Source organism: Lemur catta, chromosome 9, assembly GCF_020740605.2.
Source record: "Lemur catta isolate mLemCat1 chromosome 9, mLemCat1.pri, whole genome shotgun sequence".
NCBI lineage: Eukaryota > Metazoa > Chordata > Mammalia > Primates > Lemuridae > Lemur > Lemur catta.
Window position 1 is genome coordinate 94,356,253 of NC_059136.1, and position 13,973 is coordinate 94,370,225.

Consider the following 13,973-nt stretch of genomic DNA (forward strand, 5'->3'; position numbering starts at 1 on the left):
CTACCATACTGGACAGCACAGATACACAACATTTCCCTGATCACAAAAAGTTCTACTAGGCAGCATTGATGCTGAACTACTGGAATCATAGAAAGGGGGAAAATACCTTTAACAGAAGCAATATGCAAAACTTCGCAGACTCCTTAACCATTCATTGGAGTATATGTATAGACAGCAACTGTCTGAATGGAAACAAATCTGGCACAAAGGGATAATGTCAATTTTACACAATGCCATTTTCATTTGTGTGTATGTATATATATGTACACATACAGTTCAAGTGTAATTGATTGTATGCATATGTGTGTATATAAACACACATGCACATACATTAATGGTAGGAAATTCAAAACAGTTAAGTGCAATTGATTATATGTGTGTATGTACATATGTATGCACAAACATACCAAATTAATTATATTTTCATTGTTTTGAATTCCCTGTCAGCTGACCCACAGTAGGGGAATGCCAAGAGGAGTATCAGTAACTAACATTTATTGGGCACCTGTGAGTTACCACTTGTGTCTGGGGAGCAGGTTATGGGACACCTTTGCCCTGAACATGCTGGAGGGTTCCTTAGCTTCTAGTCTTACATGCTTCCAGGGCAGAAGTCAGGCCATTATAGCAACTGGAAAGGCACAGTGTTTGCTATATGTCTCCTTTTTTTCCCAGGGGCTGGCAATCGATAAGGGTAAGTGATTAAAAGACACTATAGGCTGGGTGCATTGGCTCACACCTATAATCCTAGCACTCTGGGAGGCCGAGGAGGGAGGATAGCCTGAGCTCAGGAGGTCCAGGCCAGCCTAAGCAAGAGCGAGACCCCATCTCTACTAAAAATAGAAAAATTTAGCCAGTCAACTGAAAATAGAAACAAAAACAAAAAAATTAGCTGGGCGTGGTGGCTCACACTTATAGTACCAGCTCCTTGAGAGGTTGAGGCAGGAGGATCCCTTGAGCCCAGGAGTTTGAGGTTGCTATGAGCTAGGCTGATGCCATGGCACTCACTCTAGCCCGGGCAACAAAGCGAGAGACACTGTTTCAAAAAAAAAAAAAAGACACCATGGGGCTGCAATGGCAGTTGGTCTGTGAGAAAAGGAAGAAATGGTTGCCCTTTAGCTTGGAACCCACGTTAGACATTTTCCTTTACCAAATGTGTACTAAGCTACAGAAAGCCTTGGCAAAAGATCTGTACTTATAGAAATACAAATCTATAATATGGTCTGTTGCCATAATATTTTGAGAAAAATTCCAGATCTATTTGCTACTTTATCAGGGGCAGATATTTTATTATTTTTTAAAGTTTTAGGGATTTATTTTTATCAGGGGAAATTGTGGAATTGTGACACAGTCTCCCCACTGCCACAAATTATGTCGTCGAGTTTCCACATGGGGGACATCACAGGGGTCAGCATATCAGGAGTGCAATGGATAAGCCTCGCCCTGGGAAAGCCACCTTCATTGTCATGGTATCTCCCCCGCCAGCTAAGTATTAGAAGGCAGATATTTCAATTGTTGTGCTATGATACAATGCCAAAATGATGAATTTTACAACTTCTGAGGAAAAATCATTTTTAGGCAATAAACACTGATTTGAACTCATAGGAATGGCTTATCCGGCAAAGTGAGTAAAGGACTTTGAGAGTAAATAGTGAGCTCAGGAAAACAAAGTAATTATTATTTCTGTAAATATGAAAATAGCTTTTATCTAGGCTACAGGAGACCATGTGTGTTAGCAAATGTCATACCTTGGAATGCAGATTAACTGAACAGGGGCCACAGCACAGCACTGGTCTTAGAATCAATGCTATCATAAGGTGATAACATCATTTTTAGAATAATTATTTGATAAAGTCAGCTTCTCTGACTAGATTGAGCAGGGACTGGGTCTGTTTTTTCTACAGCATGGTATTACCAATGCCTAATACAGTGTCTGGCAGTACACAGTAGGTGCTTACTAAAATTGGTTTTATAATCAAGATATAATCTACATATAGTGAAACACACACACAGGTCTTACAAATTTTGACAAATGTGTACATTCATGCAACCAACATCCTAATAAAGATCTACAGCAGCACTGTCCCACTGAAATACAATGTGAGCCATGCAGGTACTTAAAATTTTTCTAGTAGCCTTATTAAAAAAGTAAAAAGAAATAGGTGAAATTAGTTTTAATAATATATTTACTTAACCTGATATGTCTAAAATATTATGATTTCAATATGTAATCAATATTAAATTTATGAATGTAATATTTGACATACTTTTCCTCATCCTAAGTCTTTAAAAACTAGGGTATATTTTATGCTTATAACCCATTTCAGTTCAGACTAACCATATTCAAGTGTTGCAAAGCCAATGTGGCCAGTGGCAACTGTGTTGGACAACACAGAACCAGAGCATTTTCATCTCAGAAAATTCCCCCATTCTGTATGCCCCCTTTGAGTCAATTCTCTTGTCCCCAGACACAACCTCTGTTTTAATTTCTTATCATCATAGATTAGATTTACCTGTTCTAGAACTTCATACGGAGGAACTCTAACAGTAAAGAAAAAAAATCAATGTTAAATTTCACCCCATTATTTTCTAGCTCCCATATTATGTTTTCCAAAATCACATTATGCTTTCTGAGTTAATGTTAAGAATTTCATATAATGAGATTCAGTTGAAATCTGTTGAAATGAAAACTATCATTGATATGTATAATATGAGGATACTGAAAAAAATGCATCTTCAGAGTATGACTTTACAATCAATGTCTTTAAAATATCACATTATACTACAATTTACAGATAATTTAGAAGCCAGCATGGTGGCTCTTGCCTGTAATCCCAGCACTTTGGGAGGCTGAGGCAGGAGGATTGCTTGAGGCCAGGAGTTCAAGACCAGCCTGGGCAATATAGTGAGATCCAGTCTCTACAAAAAATAGAAAAATTAGCTGGGCATAGTGGCTACATGGGAGGCTGAAGCAGGAAGATCACTTGAGCCTGGAAGTTTGAGATTGCAGTGAGTTATGACACTGCTGCAGTCCAGCCTGGGCTATAGAGTGAGACCCTGTCTCAAAAAAGATTTAGAAAGGACAGGGATATCAGAGTCAGTATGGGCTGAACACTCAATTTCTTAAAACCTTCTTTTCCCTGGGGAAAAGCACATCACCTAGTTGACACAGTTAGTGGTAGATGCATAGCAATAGAGTTTTTTTCTTTCTTGTGATTCCGAAGTCAAATAGTAAATATTACAGGAAGATGACGTAATATTTACAAGATTTTGAGTCTTTGAATGTTGAAGCTGAAAGGAATCATGAGGTTATCTCAATTCAACATCTCCTTTAAAGTTAAATGACGTCCAAAGTCATAAAGCTAGAGAGTGAGTGGCAAAGCTGGGACTCCCTGTCTACTCTTCTTTTCTTCTAAAGAACAGTCTCCCATTTTAGTATTTTTGGTTTCATAGAATGTTATGATCTTATTTCATCTCTTTATATCTCAGTTTATCTGTGAAAAGCAGATTGATAAATACTTCACAAGATTGTTGACTAAATTAATTAAAACATACAACTGATCCCCGACCCCTCATGCAGTCAAATCTTTATATAACTTTTGACTCCCCAAAAACTTAACTACTAATAGCTTACTGTTGACCTGAAGTCCTACTAATAACATAAACAGTTGATTAACTTATATTTTATAGGGTTATATGTATTATATTATATACCATATTCTTTTTTTTTTTTTTGAGACAGAGTCTTGCTCTGTTGCCTGGGCTAGAGTGCTGTGGCATCAGCCTAGCTCACAGCAATCTCAAACTCCAGGACTCAAGCAATCCTTCTGCCTCAGCCTCCCGAGTAGCTGGGACTACAGACATGCGCTACCATGCCTGGCTAATTTTTTCTATATATATTTTTAGTTGTCCAGATAATTTCTTTCTATTTTTAGTAGAGACAGGGTCTTGCTCTTGCTCAGGCTGGTCTCTAACTCCTTCCTGACCTTGAGTGATCCTCCCGCCTTGGCCTCCCAGAGTGCTAGGATTATAGGCATGAGCCATGGCGCCTGGCCTATATACCATATTCTTAATTCTTAAGGAAGAGAAGATACATTTACAGTACTGTATTACATTTATTGATACTGTAAGCTTACGTCATCTGTTTACAAGATACAGAATCTGTCTGAAATGGCAGCTGCAGACCTCAATCTACGGTACATATCAAGCAATCCAACTTTTTCTTATAATGTCATGAATTCTCTCTGCTTCTTGGGAACACTTCCAGCATCACTACTGGCACTTCGTATGGGTCCCATGGTGTTATTCAATGTTTATGGTATTGCACTAAACACAATAAAAAATACTCAAGAACCTCTAGAGATCACTTTTTACTGCTATACTCAATTTACTGGAGAGATGAACTGCTCACATGGAAATGATCAACACCACATGATGTTTTAAGCAGATACTTGCAACATTGGAGCTCACCTCAACAACAAAAGGAGGTAGGTAACAGATTATTACAGTTTATACTAGTTAATTTTTTTTTTATTTTTTATTTTTTTTTGAGACAGTCTTGCTCTGTTGCCCGGGATAGAGTGCCGTGGCGTCAGCCTAGCTCACAGTAACCTCAAACTCCTGGGCTTAAGCAATCCTTCTGCCTCAGCTTCCCGAGTAGCTGGGACTACAGGCATGCGCCACCATGCCCGGCTAATTTTTTCTATATATTTTTAGTTGTCCAGATAATTTCTTTCTACTTTTTAGTAGACACGGGGTCTTGCTCTTGCTCAGGCTGGTCTTGAACTCCTGACCTCGAGCAATCCTCCCGCCTCGGCCTCCCAGAGTGCTAAGATTACAGGCGTGAGCCACCGCACCCAGCCTATACTAGTTAATTTTTGATTATTCGCAGTTATGATTTAATATTGCATCTTTATATTTGTTTACATTTCTCTTGACTGTGAATTGCAACATGTATGGTCTATGGGTATGTAAGTTTTGATAAATTAACTTTTTAAATAGATTTATATATATTTTATGGTATCTACATGTGTTTTATAAATTCATGACATAATTTTTTCTTAATTTTTAAAATATTTCTAGGCTACATGGTTCATCTCCGAGTTCTTTCAAGTTATCACAGATTTCTAGAAAATTTTCCAATATATTTACTGAAAAAAATCTGGGTATAAGTGGAGCCATGTACTTGTTCAAGAGTCAACTGTATTAAACATTTACTATGATACAAAGTGTATGCCTAACATATGCTAGCTATTATTTTAAATACTGGGTATTAATTATAAATTATATATTAAATCTCAGCAAAGATAGGCTGTAGCAAAATGAAACATTTGTTGAATGAATTGGAAATAAAATGGTTCTCTTCCATTGATGGTTAATTACCTATCTTTCCCGTTAAGGCAAATTGAATTGTATTGCCTCCAACTCCACAGAATGCATCTACTACAATGTCACACTTGGACTGACTGACTCGGCCAGCAATGTGTTCAGCAATCTTCTCAGGTGTAACTGAAAACCAGCCCTCTGAAAAGGAAGAGTATTTCTGATAATATGTTCAATTTCAAGAAGTCAAGCCAAGCATACACATAGCAAACATTACTATATATTACATATTTTAAAAAATCTTAGTTTCCCTTTATAAAAAAATTATAAATTACCTATTAATAGTTTAAAGAAAAAGTTCTACAAAACTTGTCTATTAAAAAAAGCAGTACTAGTCCCATTTGCAATTTCCACAGAAGCAATTACCTCAAGTCTTAACCTGATTCTCTTGTAATGTTGTATACCCCGTCTTTCCAATAACTTAATTATAACTTCAATTTTTCGATTTGAGGCATTAACTACTGACTATTTACTATTGAAAATGGAAAGTTAGCTGCTGTAATTGGCTGGCTCCCCACACTGCATTGAGCTTCCCAATTATTTCATTCCTAATGGAGAAGCAATGACCCAGATTTGTACTGGACACTTTGGAACAAACTGCATGTTTTTGAAGGGTCATAAAAAGCAAAGAGCTGATAGCAAATGGCCACAGAGCTACAGAATTATAGTAGGAACAGCAGAACCCTCATCATTTTTGGAAATGAGGTCCTGTGCCCACTCCATGGGAAAAATACTGCCTTCCATCTCTCCCAGTAGAAGAAATTTACATTTTCAGAAAGACAATTCTTGAACAAAATGATCTGTCAATTTTCCTGTTCCCTCCCCTTACCAAAACTTTAAATGGCTTCTCATTACTGCAAGAGTAAGAATATTAACTATAGAATTGCAAATTTTTTCTAGTCTTATTTCTCCTTATAAACTATGTCCTTTTTTCAATACACATTTTGCAAATTATTATAAGAGGCTCACAGAACCTCTGAAATTCTATCACATATCAAGACTTTCTGATTTTGATAATTAATAAAGACCAATATTTAGATAGCCCCAATATGAAAATAAACATCAGTCTATAAGATTGTGTTATACAAATAAGTTGTTGAAGATCACAGCAGGAAAGCTGGAGAAAGAATTCAGTTTCCAATGTTAATTAATTAATCTTTCTATACTAGATGTTTCTTCATTAGATGCTCTGTTTTAATAATCTATCAATTACTTTTGCTATCTATCCTAAGATGCTACAAATACAGATTAAACTTGAATCTCAAGTTTTAAAAATACATATATATCCAAACTGAGGGATATTCTATAATAAACTGGCCATTGTCCCTTTGAAAAATGTCAGTCATGAAAGACGAAAAAGGCTGCGAAACTATTGCAGATTAGAAGAAACTAAAGAAACATGAAAACTAAATGCAATACATAGTCCTATCCTGGAAGAAAAAAAACTTGATAAAGGACAAGACAATTGATTAGAGTACGGACTACATGTAGATTATAATATTATAACAATGTTAAACTGACAAATTTACTATTGTTACACAAAAATGTCCTTGTTTTTAGGAAATAAGGGGTAGGGGCATGATGTGTACAACTGGATCAGAAAAAGATACACATACATATGGAGAGAAAGAATGATAAGGTAAATGGCAAAATGCTGAAAATAGCTGAATGCAGGTAAAGGGGATATGAACATTTTTTGTACTACTTTTGCATCTTTTTACAAGTTTGAAATGGGTTCAAAATAAAGTTAAAAAATACATATATACTTTACCTCTGTCCAATTTAATCCCATCATCAAAACGGGAGAAGAGCCTGTATCTCTGGGCCCAGTATTTTGCTAGCTCTGGAACAGAAGCTATCTCAGGAGGCAGACCATTGACCTTTTTGTTCTTGTTTTTCTTCTTTTTTACTTCGACTAAAATAAAATACAAAGAATACAGATACTCACTATGAAAAAATGAAAATTACAGGTGAATTTATCTAAAAGTGTAGCCACATCAAATAATTACAATCAGAACATGTATGTAATGACACACTCAGAGAAGCAGTAGGGCTTGATGGAAACACCACTGGCTTCAATCACAGCCTCCACTTTGCTAACTGACTGGCTTATAAGCTTGGAAAAGTAACCTAGGCTTTCTAAGCTCTATTATAGAGAATGAATGAGTTAATTAATGAGTAGTATTTGACTCACTTTATTCACAGCATTGATAGAAAGTATGTAGAAGTACTATTATAGACATAAAAGTTATTGTTTTTGTTAGCATAGACACTGCTTTAGTTGGTGAATTATAGAAATCTAAACATTCTCTTCATTTCTTTAAAACAAAATGGCCAAAGGACTGGATTAGGCTCTGGCTCTTAGCCACATCAATCCTAGAAGTCACAAGGCATCTGAGAAATTCAAACAGGGGTCACAAGCTACAATCTATAGAAAAGGATCTCATTCATTCAGAGACTGATTCTTTTTCTTAGATACATGATTTTCATTAGTTTGGTTATTTATTTGGTTTTAGTCCCTGGCAAATTAGAAGCAGCAACATAGAAAGATGCAAGTCACTGATAAGTATAAAAACAGAGGTGATGGCTGACAAGGACTAAAACTCTCTCATGTTTAAACGGTCCTCAATGAAAGGACTATGTTTTCATTTGGTCATTTGATCACTGCAAATAGCGAATCATCATGATTTGGTAAGATCAGATCCCCCTGGTCCCCGAAAAGTGTCATCAATAGCAAAGTACAGTGTTTCTCAACAGACAGGACAATGACATTTTGGATAGAATAAATCTTTGTTGTTCAAGACCATCTTGTACACAGCCTAACATTAAGTAACTCAAGTACTAAATGCCAGAATTCCCCAGGTCATTCTAACACCCAACATCTTCCAAATGCCCCTGTGAAGGTGGCACCATCCCAGGTGAGACTACCAGCCAGCATCCTGACAAATGGTGTTTATGGGAGTAGGATAGTGCAGGAAAACGGGACTCAGGAATCCGAGCAGCTGGTACTGAGGCCTAGCTATGCCACTTACCCAAGCTAACTTCTTAATTTCTCAGAGCAGAGAATAATCCCACCTACCTCATGTGCTACCTTACAGATTAAATGAAAATAAGGCACATGAAAGCATTTCATATATCTGCAAATCTCAAACGAACATCAATTGTTTTAACACTGACAATAAAAGAAATGTAAACTACCTAAAGTAAGCTATTCAGAAAGGCAAAGAAATAGGTGATACAAAGATCATAGGTATACATACCCCCAATACCCACACCTGCACAAAGAAAAAAAAAAAAAATCAAGACTCAAATAAGGTATTTTCCTTAATACTAAATTAAGAAAGAAATGAAGAAGGATCATAATAAATATAATTGTTTCATGAGAACAGGTTTGAAATAATTTATAAAAAAATTGAATTACATCAAATGAAAATTTCTACCCTATAAAGGCCTCCATGTTCCATTGAATACAATTATTATTTTTAACTATAAAAGAACTTTTGCTACAAAAAATTCAAACACTACAAAACCACATAAAGTGAAAATGTTACTCAGTTCTCTATTCATTAAAGCCAACTAATGTGAATACTTTTTTGTCAATGTACCATCAAAAAAAAAAAACTACCATCAACAACCACAAAAACAAAACAAACAAAAAACTATCAAAAAGAAAACCAGAGCTATACCAAATTTCAAGAGGGCTCAGAAGCCCATGGAATAGAGCAGCAGTAGAGGCCCCGCTTAAGGGCAGACAGTGGTCCTCAGATGCAGTGTTCGCACAGGCTTTCCCTTTGACTTTGTTGTGCTGCTCATGCAAGAGTGAAGAGTACTCTGGGTGCGAAGTCATAGCCAATGAGAACAGTTACACTTAATATGCACTCTCTCCACTTAAAAATAAGAAGCAGTGATTCCTTAGGTATAGATGATTGACGTGAAAACTAAGGAAAAATATATTAAAGAAAAAAATGTATTTATCTAAAACCATTAGTAAGTTGAAGCATATTTAGTCTCACCTTCAGTTTCTGCCTGAAGAGAGTCTGGCGTATCTTGAGTAACACAATCCTGCTTATCTGGAACACTTGCCCCCAAGCCAGCACCTTCATTTTTTTCTGTTTCAAGTTCACCAGCTGAAGATATGATCTGACATCTTTCAGGTTCTGGATTACTAGTCTCCAGTGGTTCACCACCTTTTTTAACAGACATGTCTTGTTCCTCTGAATCACTACTTGTGCAAGTGTCTGGCACATTGTTCTGAGAAAATGACTCCTGCAACGGTTCTTCATCCACTGAGTCGTTAACCCATGTTAGGAATTTTTCTACCTTAAATTTTAAGATGACATCATGAGCAGGAATTAATTCCAGACTACACAGAATCTTCTGATCTTTTACCATTGGTGACTTGACTAACAAACTATGTCATAAATTATTAGCTCTGCAAAGTACACTATATCACATAAGCTAATATAAGTAATTCTGACTAATTGGAATTTGTTATCTGGGTAAACATGACCTTATTAAAGATTTCTTTAAAAGGAAAAAAAATATCAGATTAAACACTTTCTGTTATCAATTAACCCTAAGAGGATAAAGCCAAACTGTCCTAGTAGCTTTCCATAAGAGCTCCTAACAATATAACTGCGCTGAGTGATATTACCATTACAAATGTTCCTACTTATTGCTGAATTATTAATTTTAGTTTTTCGGATTTACAGGGCTTTCTGCAACAGCCAAGCTACAATCTATATTAAAATTTATTTTTATTTTTATTTTTTTTGAGACAGAGTCTCACTCTGTTGCCCAGGTTAGAGTGCCGTGACGTCAGCCTAGCTCATAGCAACCTCAAACTCCTGGGCTCAAGCAATCCTCCTGCCTCAGCCTCCCAAATAGCTGGGACTATGGGCATGCGCCACCATGCCTGGCTAATTTTTTCTATATATTTTTAGTTGTCTAGATAATTTCTTTCTATTTTTAGTAGAGATGGGGGTCTCGCTTTTGCTCAGGCTGGTCTCGAACTCCTGACCTCGAGCAATCCACCCGCCTCGGCCTCCCAGAGTGCTAGGATTATAGGTGTGAGCCACCGCGCCCAGCTGAGAGCTGCCTTTTAATGAAACATTAGAGTCCGTAAGGTTAAGTTCTAACAAACCAGGTTTATCTTAGAAATGTTAACAAGGCTCAAGGTCAGATGATATACTTCCTTGCATTTTCTGTAACAAGACTATTTTTTTGTATATCAGGTCTTTATGATCTTCCTAAGAGTGAGTAAATTAGAACAAAACTGGTAGACATAAGATAGGCAGCAACCTAGAATCTTCCTCTGAGGGAAATCAGCCTGTATGCCATCCGATGTCTAAGGATACAACAGCCACAATACTTCTTTCCTCAGCAATGCCTAGTAGCTACGTTTCTGCTCCCCTCTGTAGGTGAATGTATGGGGACTACTATATCCAACACATTATGTAAAGTCCTACAGGATTAATTGGACTGATACTCAGCAGTCTGTTTCAGAAATAACCAGGGCCACTAAAACATTTATTAAAATATCACTGGCAGCCAACCAACCTGAAATATAATAAAAAAATAAAACCAGCAATAAATTTGCAGCATATTTTACAAGTACACTAAAGTATGAGGAATGTAAAGTATGATAATGTATCACGAGGGTAAAACACAGTCATCGTGGAGTCTGAGATTATGTTCTACTGTCCTAAAAACCTGCTGGAGATGTGATTGATACCAAGTTCTGCTCATTAAAAGTTGCTTTTTTTCTAGAATGTATTAATAGAAGGATAACTTGTCAAACCAAATAATCTTCTAATTACTTTTGTTTCCCTGGTACTTGGATAGCAGGTACAGCAAAGTCCAAGAGAGGGGATATGAATATTCCAATTAACAATGTCAATCAATAAATTGGCCTTGTGTTTCACGCTATTAACATGAACCCATTACCTCAAAATGTGATGGATCATCTCTGGATGAGCTCAGAATTACGGCTTACAATAAAAGCTGCATCAGGATTTGAGCCTACTTAGCTTGAAACAGATGAGAAATTCCTCTTTGCTCTTGTCTGTTACTAAACAGGCAAGGCAATTTGACTTATTTATCTTCCTAGATACTATTGCTTTGTAGCTTTCAAACACTCCCTTTTCACATTACCTCGACGTGCTTTTTTTCAAATTTATTTTACATAATACAAAATAGGCTTTCAGGAAACAAGTTAAAAAAAATTTAGGTACCCTTATATTTGGTAGAAACTGGCTTCCCATTTGAATACAACAGTTTTAAGGAGTCAGGCTCACAAAATGTGATTTTATCTATAAGTATAAAACAGAATTTATACATACCTTACTCAGAGCTTTGCTTTTCTTAAAAAATGGTTTTTCTGACTCTTCAGTAAAGAAGATGTGTTTGTTTTTCACCTTCATTTGTCTGCGCATGTCCAGGTACTTAGACTTACGCTTCACATTCTTCTCTAGATACCTGACCTGCCGATGACTGAAATTCAGAATTCCGCCATATCTGTGACCAAACCAAAAGAAGTGACTCACACCTTAAGTTCTAAGAGTACGTTTCCTTATACGAAAAGAGAATGAAAATAACAACTTTTACTAGCTTTTCTATTAGCAGTCACCATTTTAATTTCTTTACATTTTTATAATGAGATAGGGTCTTGCTATGTTGCCTAGATTGGTCTCAAACTCCTGGACTCAAGCAATCCTCCCACCTCAGCCTCCCAAAGTGCTGGGATTATAGTTGTGAGCCACTGTGCCCAGGCCCCTTTTTTTTAAATTATGAAAGTGAAATCAAGTTCAAATTGCAGAGTTCAAATAGCTTTTATGTTAATTCTAAAGCAAATGTGAAACATTAAAGTTGAGAGTAGCAACATATTTAATACAGAGCAGAAAAGTAGAAATTATATAATGGACTGTAAAAAAGTTATAGCAAAAAAAACCTATCCCTCTGTTAGGGAAATATAAATTTTCTTAAGGTAGGGTGATGTCAAAGCTCTTTCACACGTATCTGGATGTGTGCAAATTATCTTAAGAGTAGTCAATAAATTCTTAACCTAAATCAATTTGAGCTTACTAAAGAAGCAAACCTCTATTATCAAAATGATTACAGAATGTCTGATCTAACCCACTTGAATTTTTTTACTCTTAAAAGATATGTATCTGCTATGAAGCCTCCTTTAATTGTATCAAGCCTAACTGCCTCTACTACAAACTATTAGGAACTTCAGAGAGTAACATACACCTCACAGCATTTATAAAAACCCAGAATAGTTTGGCTATAAATGTCAGACCTTATTTTCTAGCCATATTATAAACTTCTTTACAATAAAAAGTATATATTAGGCCAGATGAGGTGGCTCACACCTGTAATCCTAGCACTCTGGGAGGCCGAAGTAGGGATTGCTTGAGGTCAGGAGTTCGAGAACAGCCTGAGCAAGAGCAAGACCCCATCTCTACTAAACATAGAAAAAGTAGCCAGGCATGGTAATGCCTGCCTGTAGTCCCAGCACTTGGGAGGCTGAGGCAGGAGGATCCCCTTGAAGCCAGCAGCTGGAGGTTGCAGTGAACTATGATGATGCCACTACACTCTAGCCTGAGAGACCTAGAGAGACTCTCTGTCTCAAAAAAAAAAAAAAAAAAAAAAAAAAAGTATCTATTATTCTCTTTTAAGTAGAAATGGGTACTCTAAATAGAACAATAGTTAAGTTAAATCCCAGGCCAAAAAAAACAGATCTCTATGAACGCAAACTACAAAAAGCTACCCAATATTTTCAATAAAATGACGTGTGCAGTAATAAATTCTGCCAGGAATTTAAAAACCTTTTACATTGCTAAACTCATGATCTTTAGCCTAAATGATTATGTAAACTACAATTACCTTGACGTACCTACAGGAGAGATAACTGATAGTCTTTAGAAACTATAGTATTATAATTATCAGCATGTACTTCTGAACTAATTTGGATTCAATTTATAAGTCAATCTTGACACACTCCTCATGCTCTCTTTTTGCTGACTTCATAAATGTGTGGGTATCTATTTAGATTTCACAACTTATAAAATAGGATCTGATGTCCCAACCCTTAGATCCTAGTTTGAATTTAATCATTGGTACAAGCCATTATTAGTGTGCCTTACCTACTCAGTTTAGTCTTCATGTTGTGTGATAAAATCTCCAGGTATTCTTACACAATTACCTATTTATTCACACTATCCTTATATTTAATGCTTGGGCATTTAATCTCAGAGAAAACTTTGGTTTTCTATACACAAATGTTCACAGCAGCTTTACTTATAATAATAAAATACTAGAAATAATCCAAACGCCCTTCGATAGATGAATGGTTGAACAAATTTTGGTACATCCATACAATGGAATACTATTCAGCAATAAGAATGATTGACACATGCAATAACCTGGAGGGATCTCAAAGGCATTATGCTCAGAGCTTAGGAAATAATTTAGATGTTAATTAGGATGATTAAATAAACACAATGGCCCCACTGAAAGGATTAGGTAAATGTGTGTGCTAACTACGAAGATTATCCATGGTGCATTGCTGAGGGAAGAAAAGCAAGCTGCAG

At 36.3% G+C, this 13,973-nt stretch overlaps 1 protein-coding gene and 1 non-coding gene across 3 annotated transcripts in view; both read right to left on the bottom strand.

Moving 5' to 3' along the window:
- Positions 1 to 13,973, bottom strand: part of TGS1 (trimethylguanosine synthase 1) — a 43,208-nt gene that overhangs the window by 12,710 nt on the left and 16,525 nt on the right. Inside the window, exons 7-11 of one of the 2 annotated variants that reach the window (XM_045560818.1) lie at positions 11,721 to 11,895; positions 9,393 to 9,699; positions 7,151 to 7,294; positions 5,380 to 5,520; positions 104 to 198 (exon numbers count right to left, since the gene is read on the bottom strand). In XM_045560818.1, coding sequence (XP_045416774.1) covers positions 152 to 198; positions 5,380 to 5,520; positions 7,151 to 7,294; positions 9,393 to 9,699; positions 11,721 to 11,895 — 814 coding nt within the window. In that variant the 3' untranslated portion in view covers positions 104 to 151. Of the gene's footprint in view, positions 1 to 103; positions 199 to 5,379; positions 5,521 to 7,150; positions 7,295 to 9,392; positions 9,700 to 11,720; positions 11,896 to 13,973 lie in introns of those variants that run through there. The other variant, XM_045560817.1, reaches the window with a different exon arrangement.
- LOC123645256 lies at positions 1,331 to 1,490 on the bottom strand. Its single transcript, XR_006737466.1, has one exon. It is a non-coding gene; the product is annotated as a U1 spliceosomal RNA (small nuclear RNA).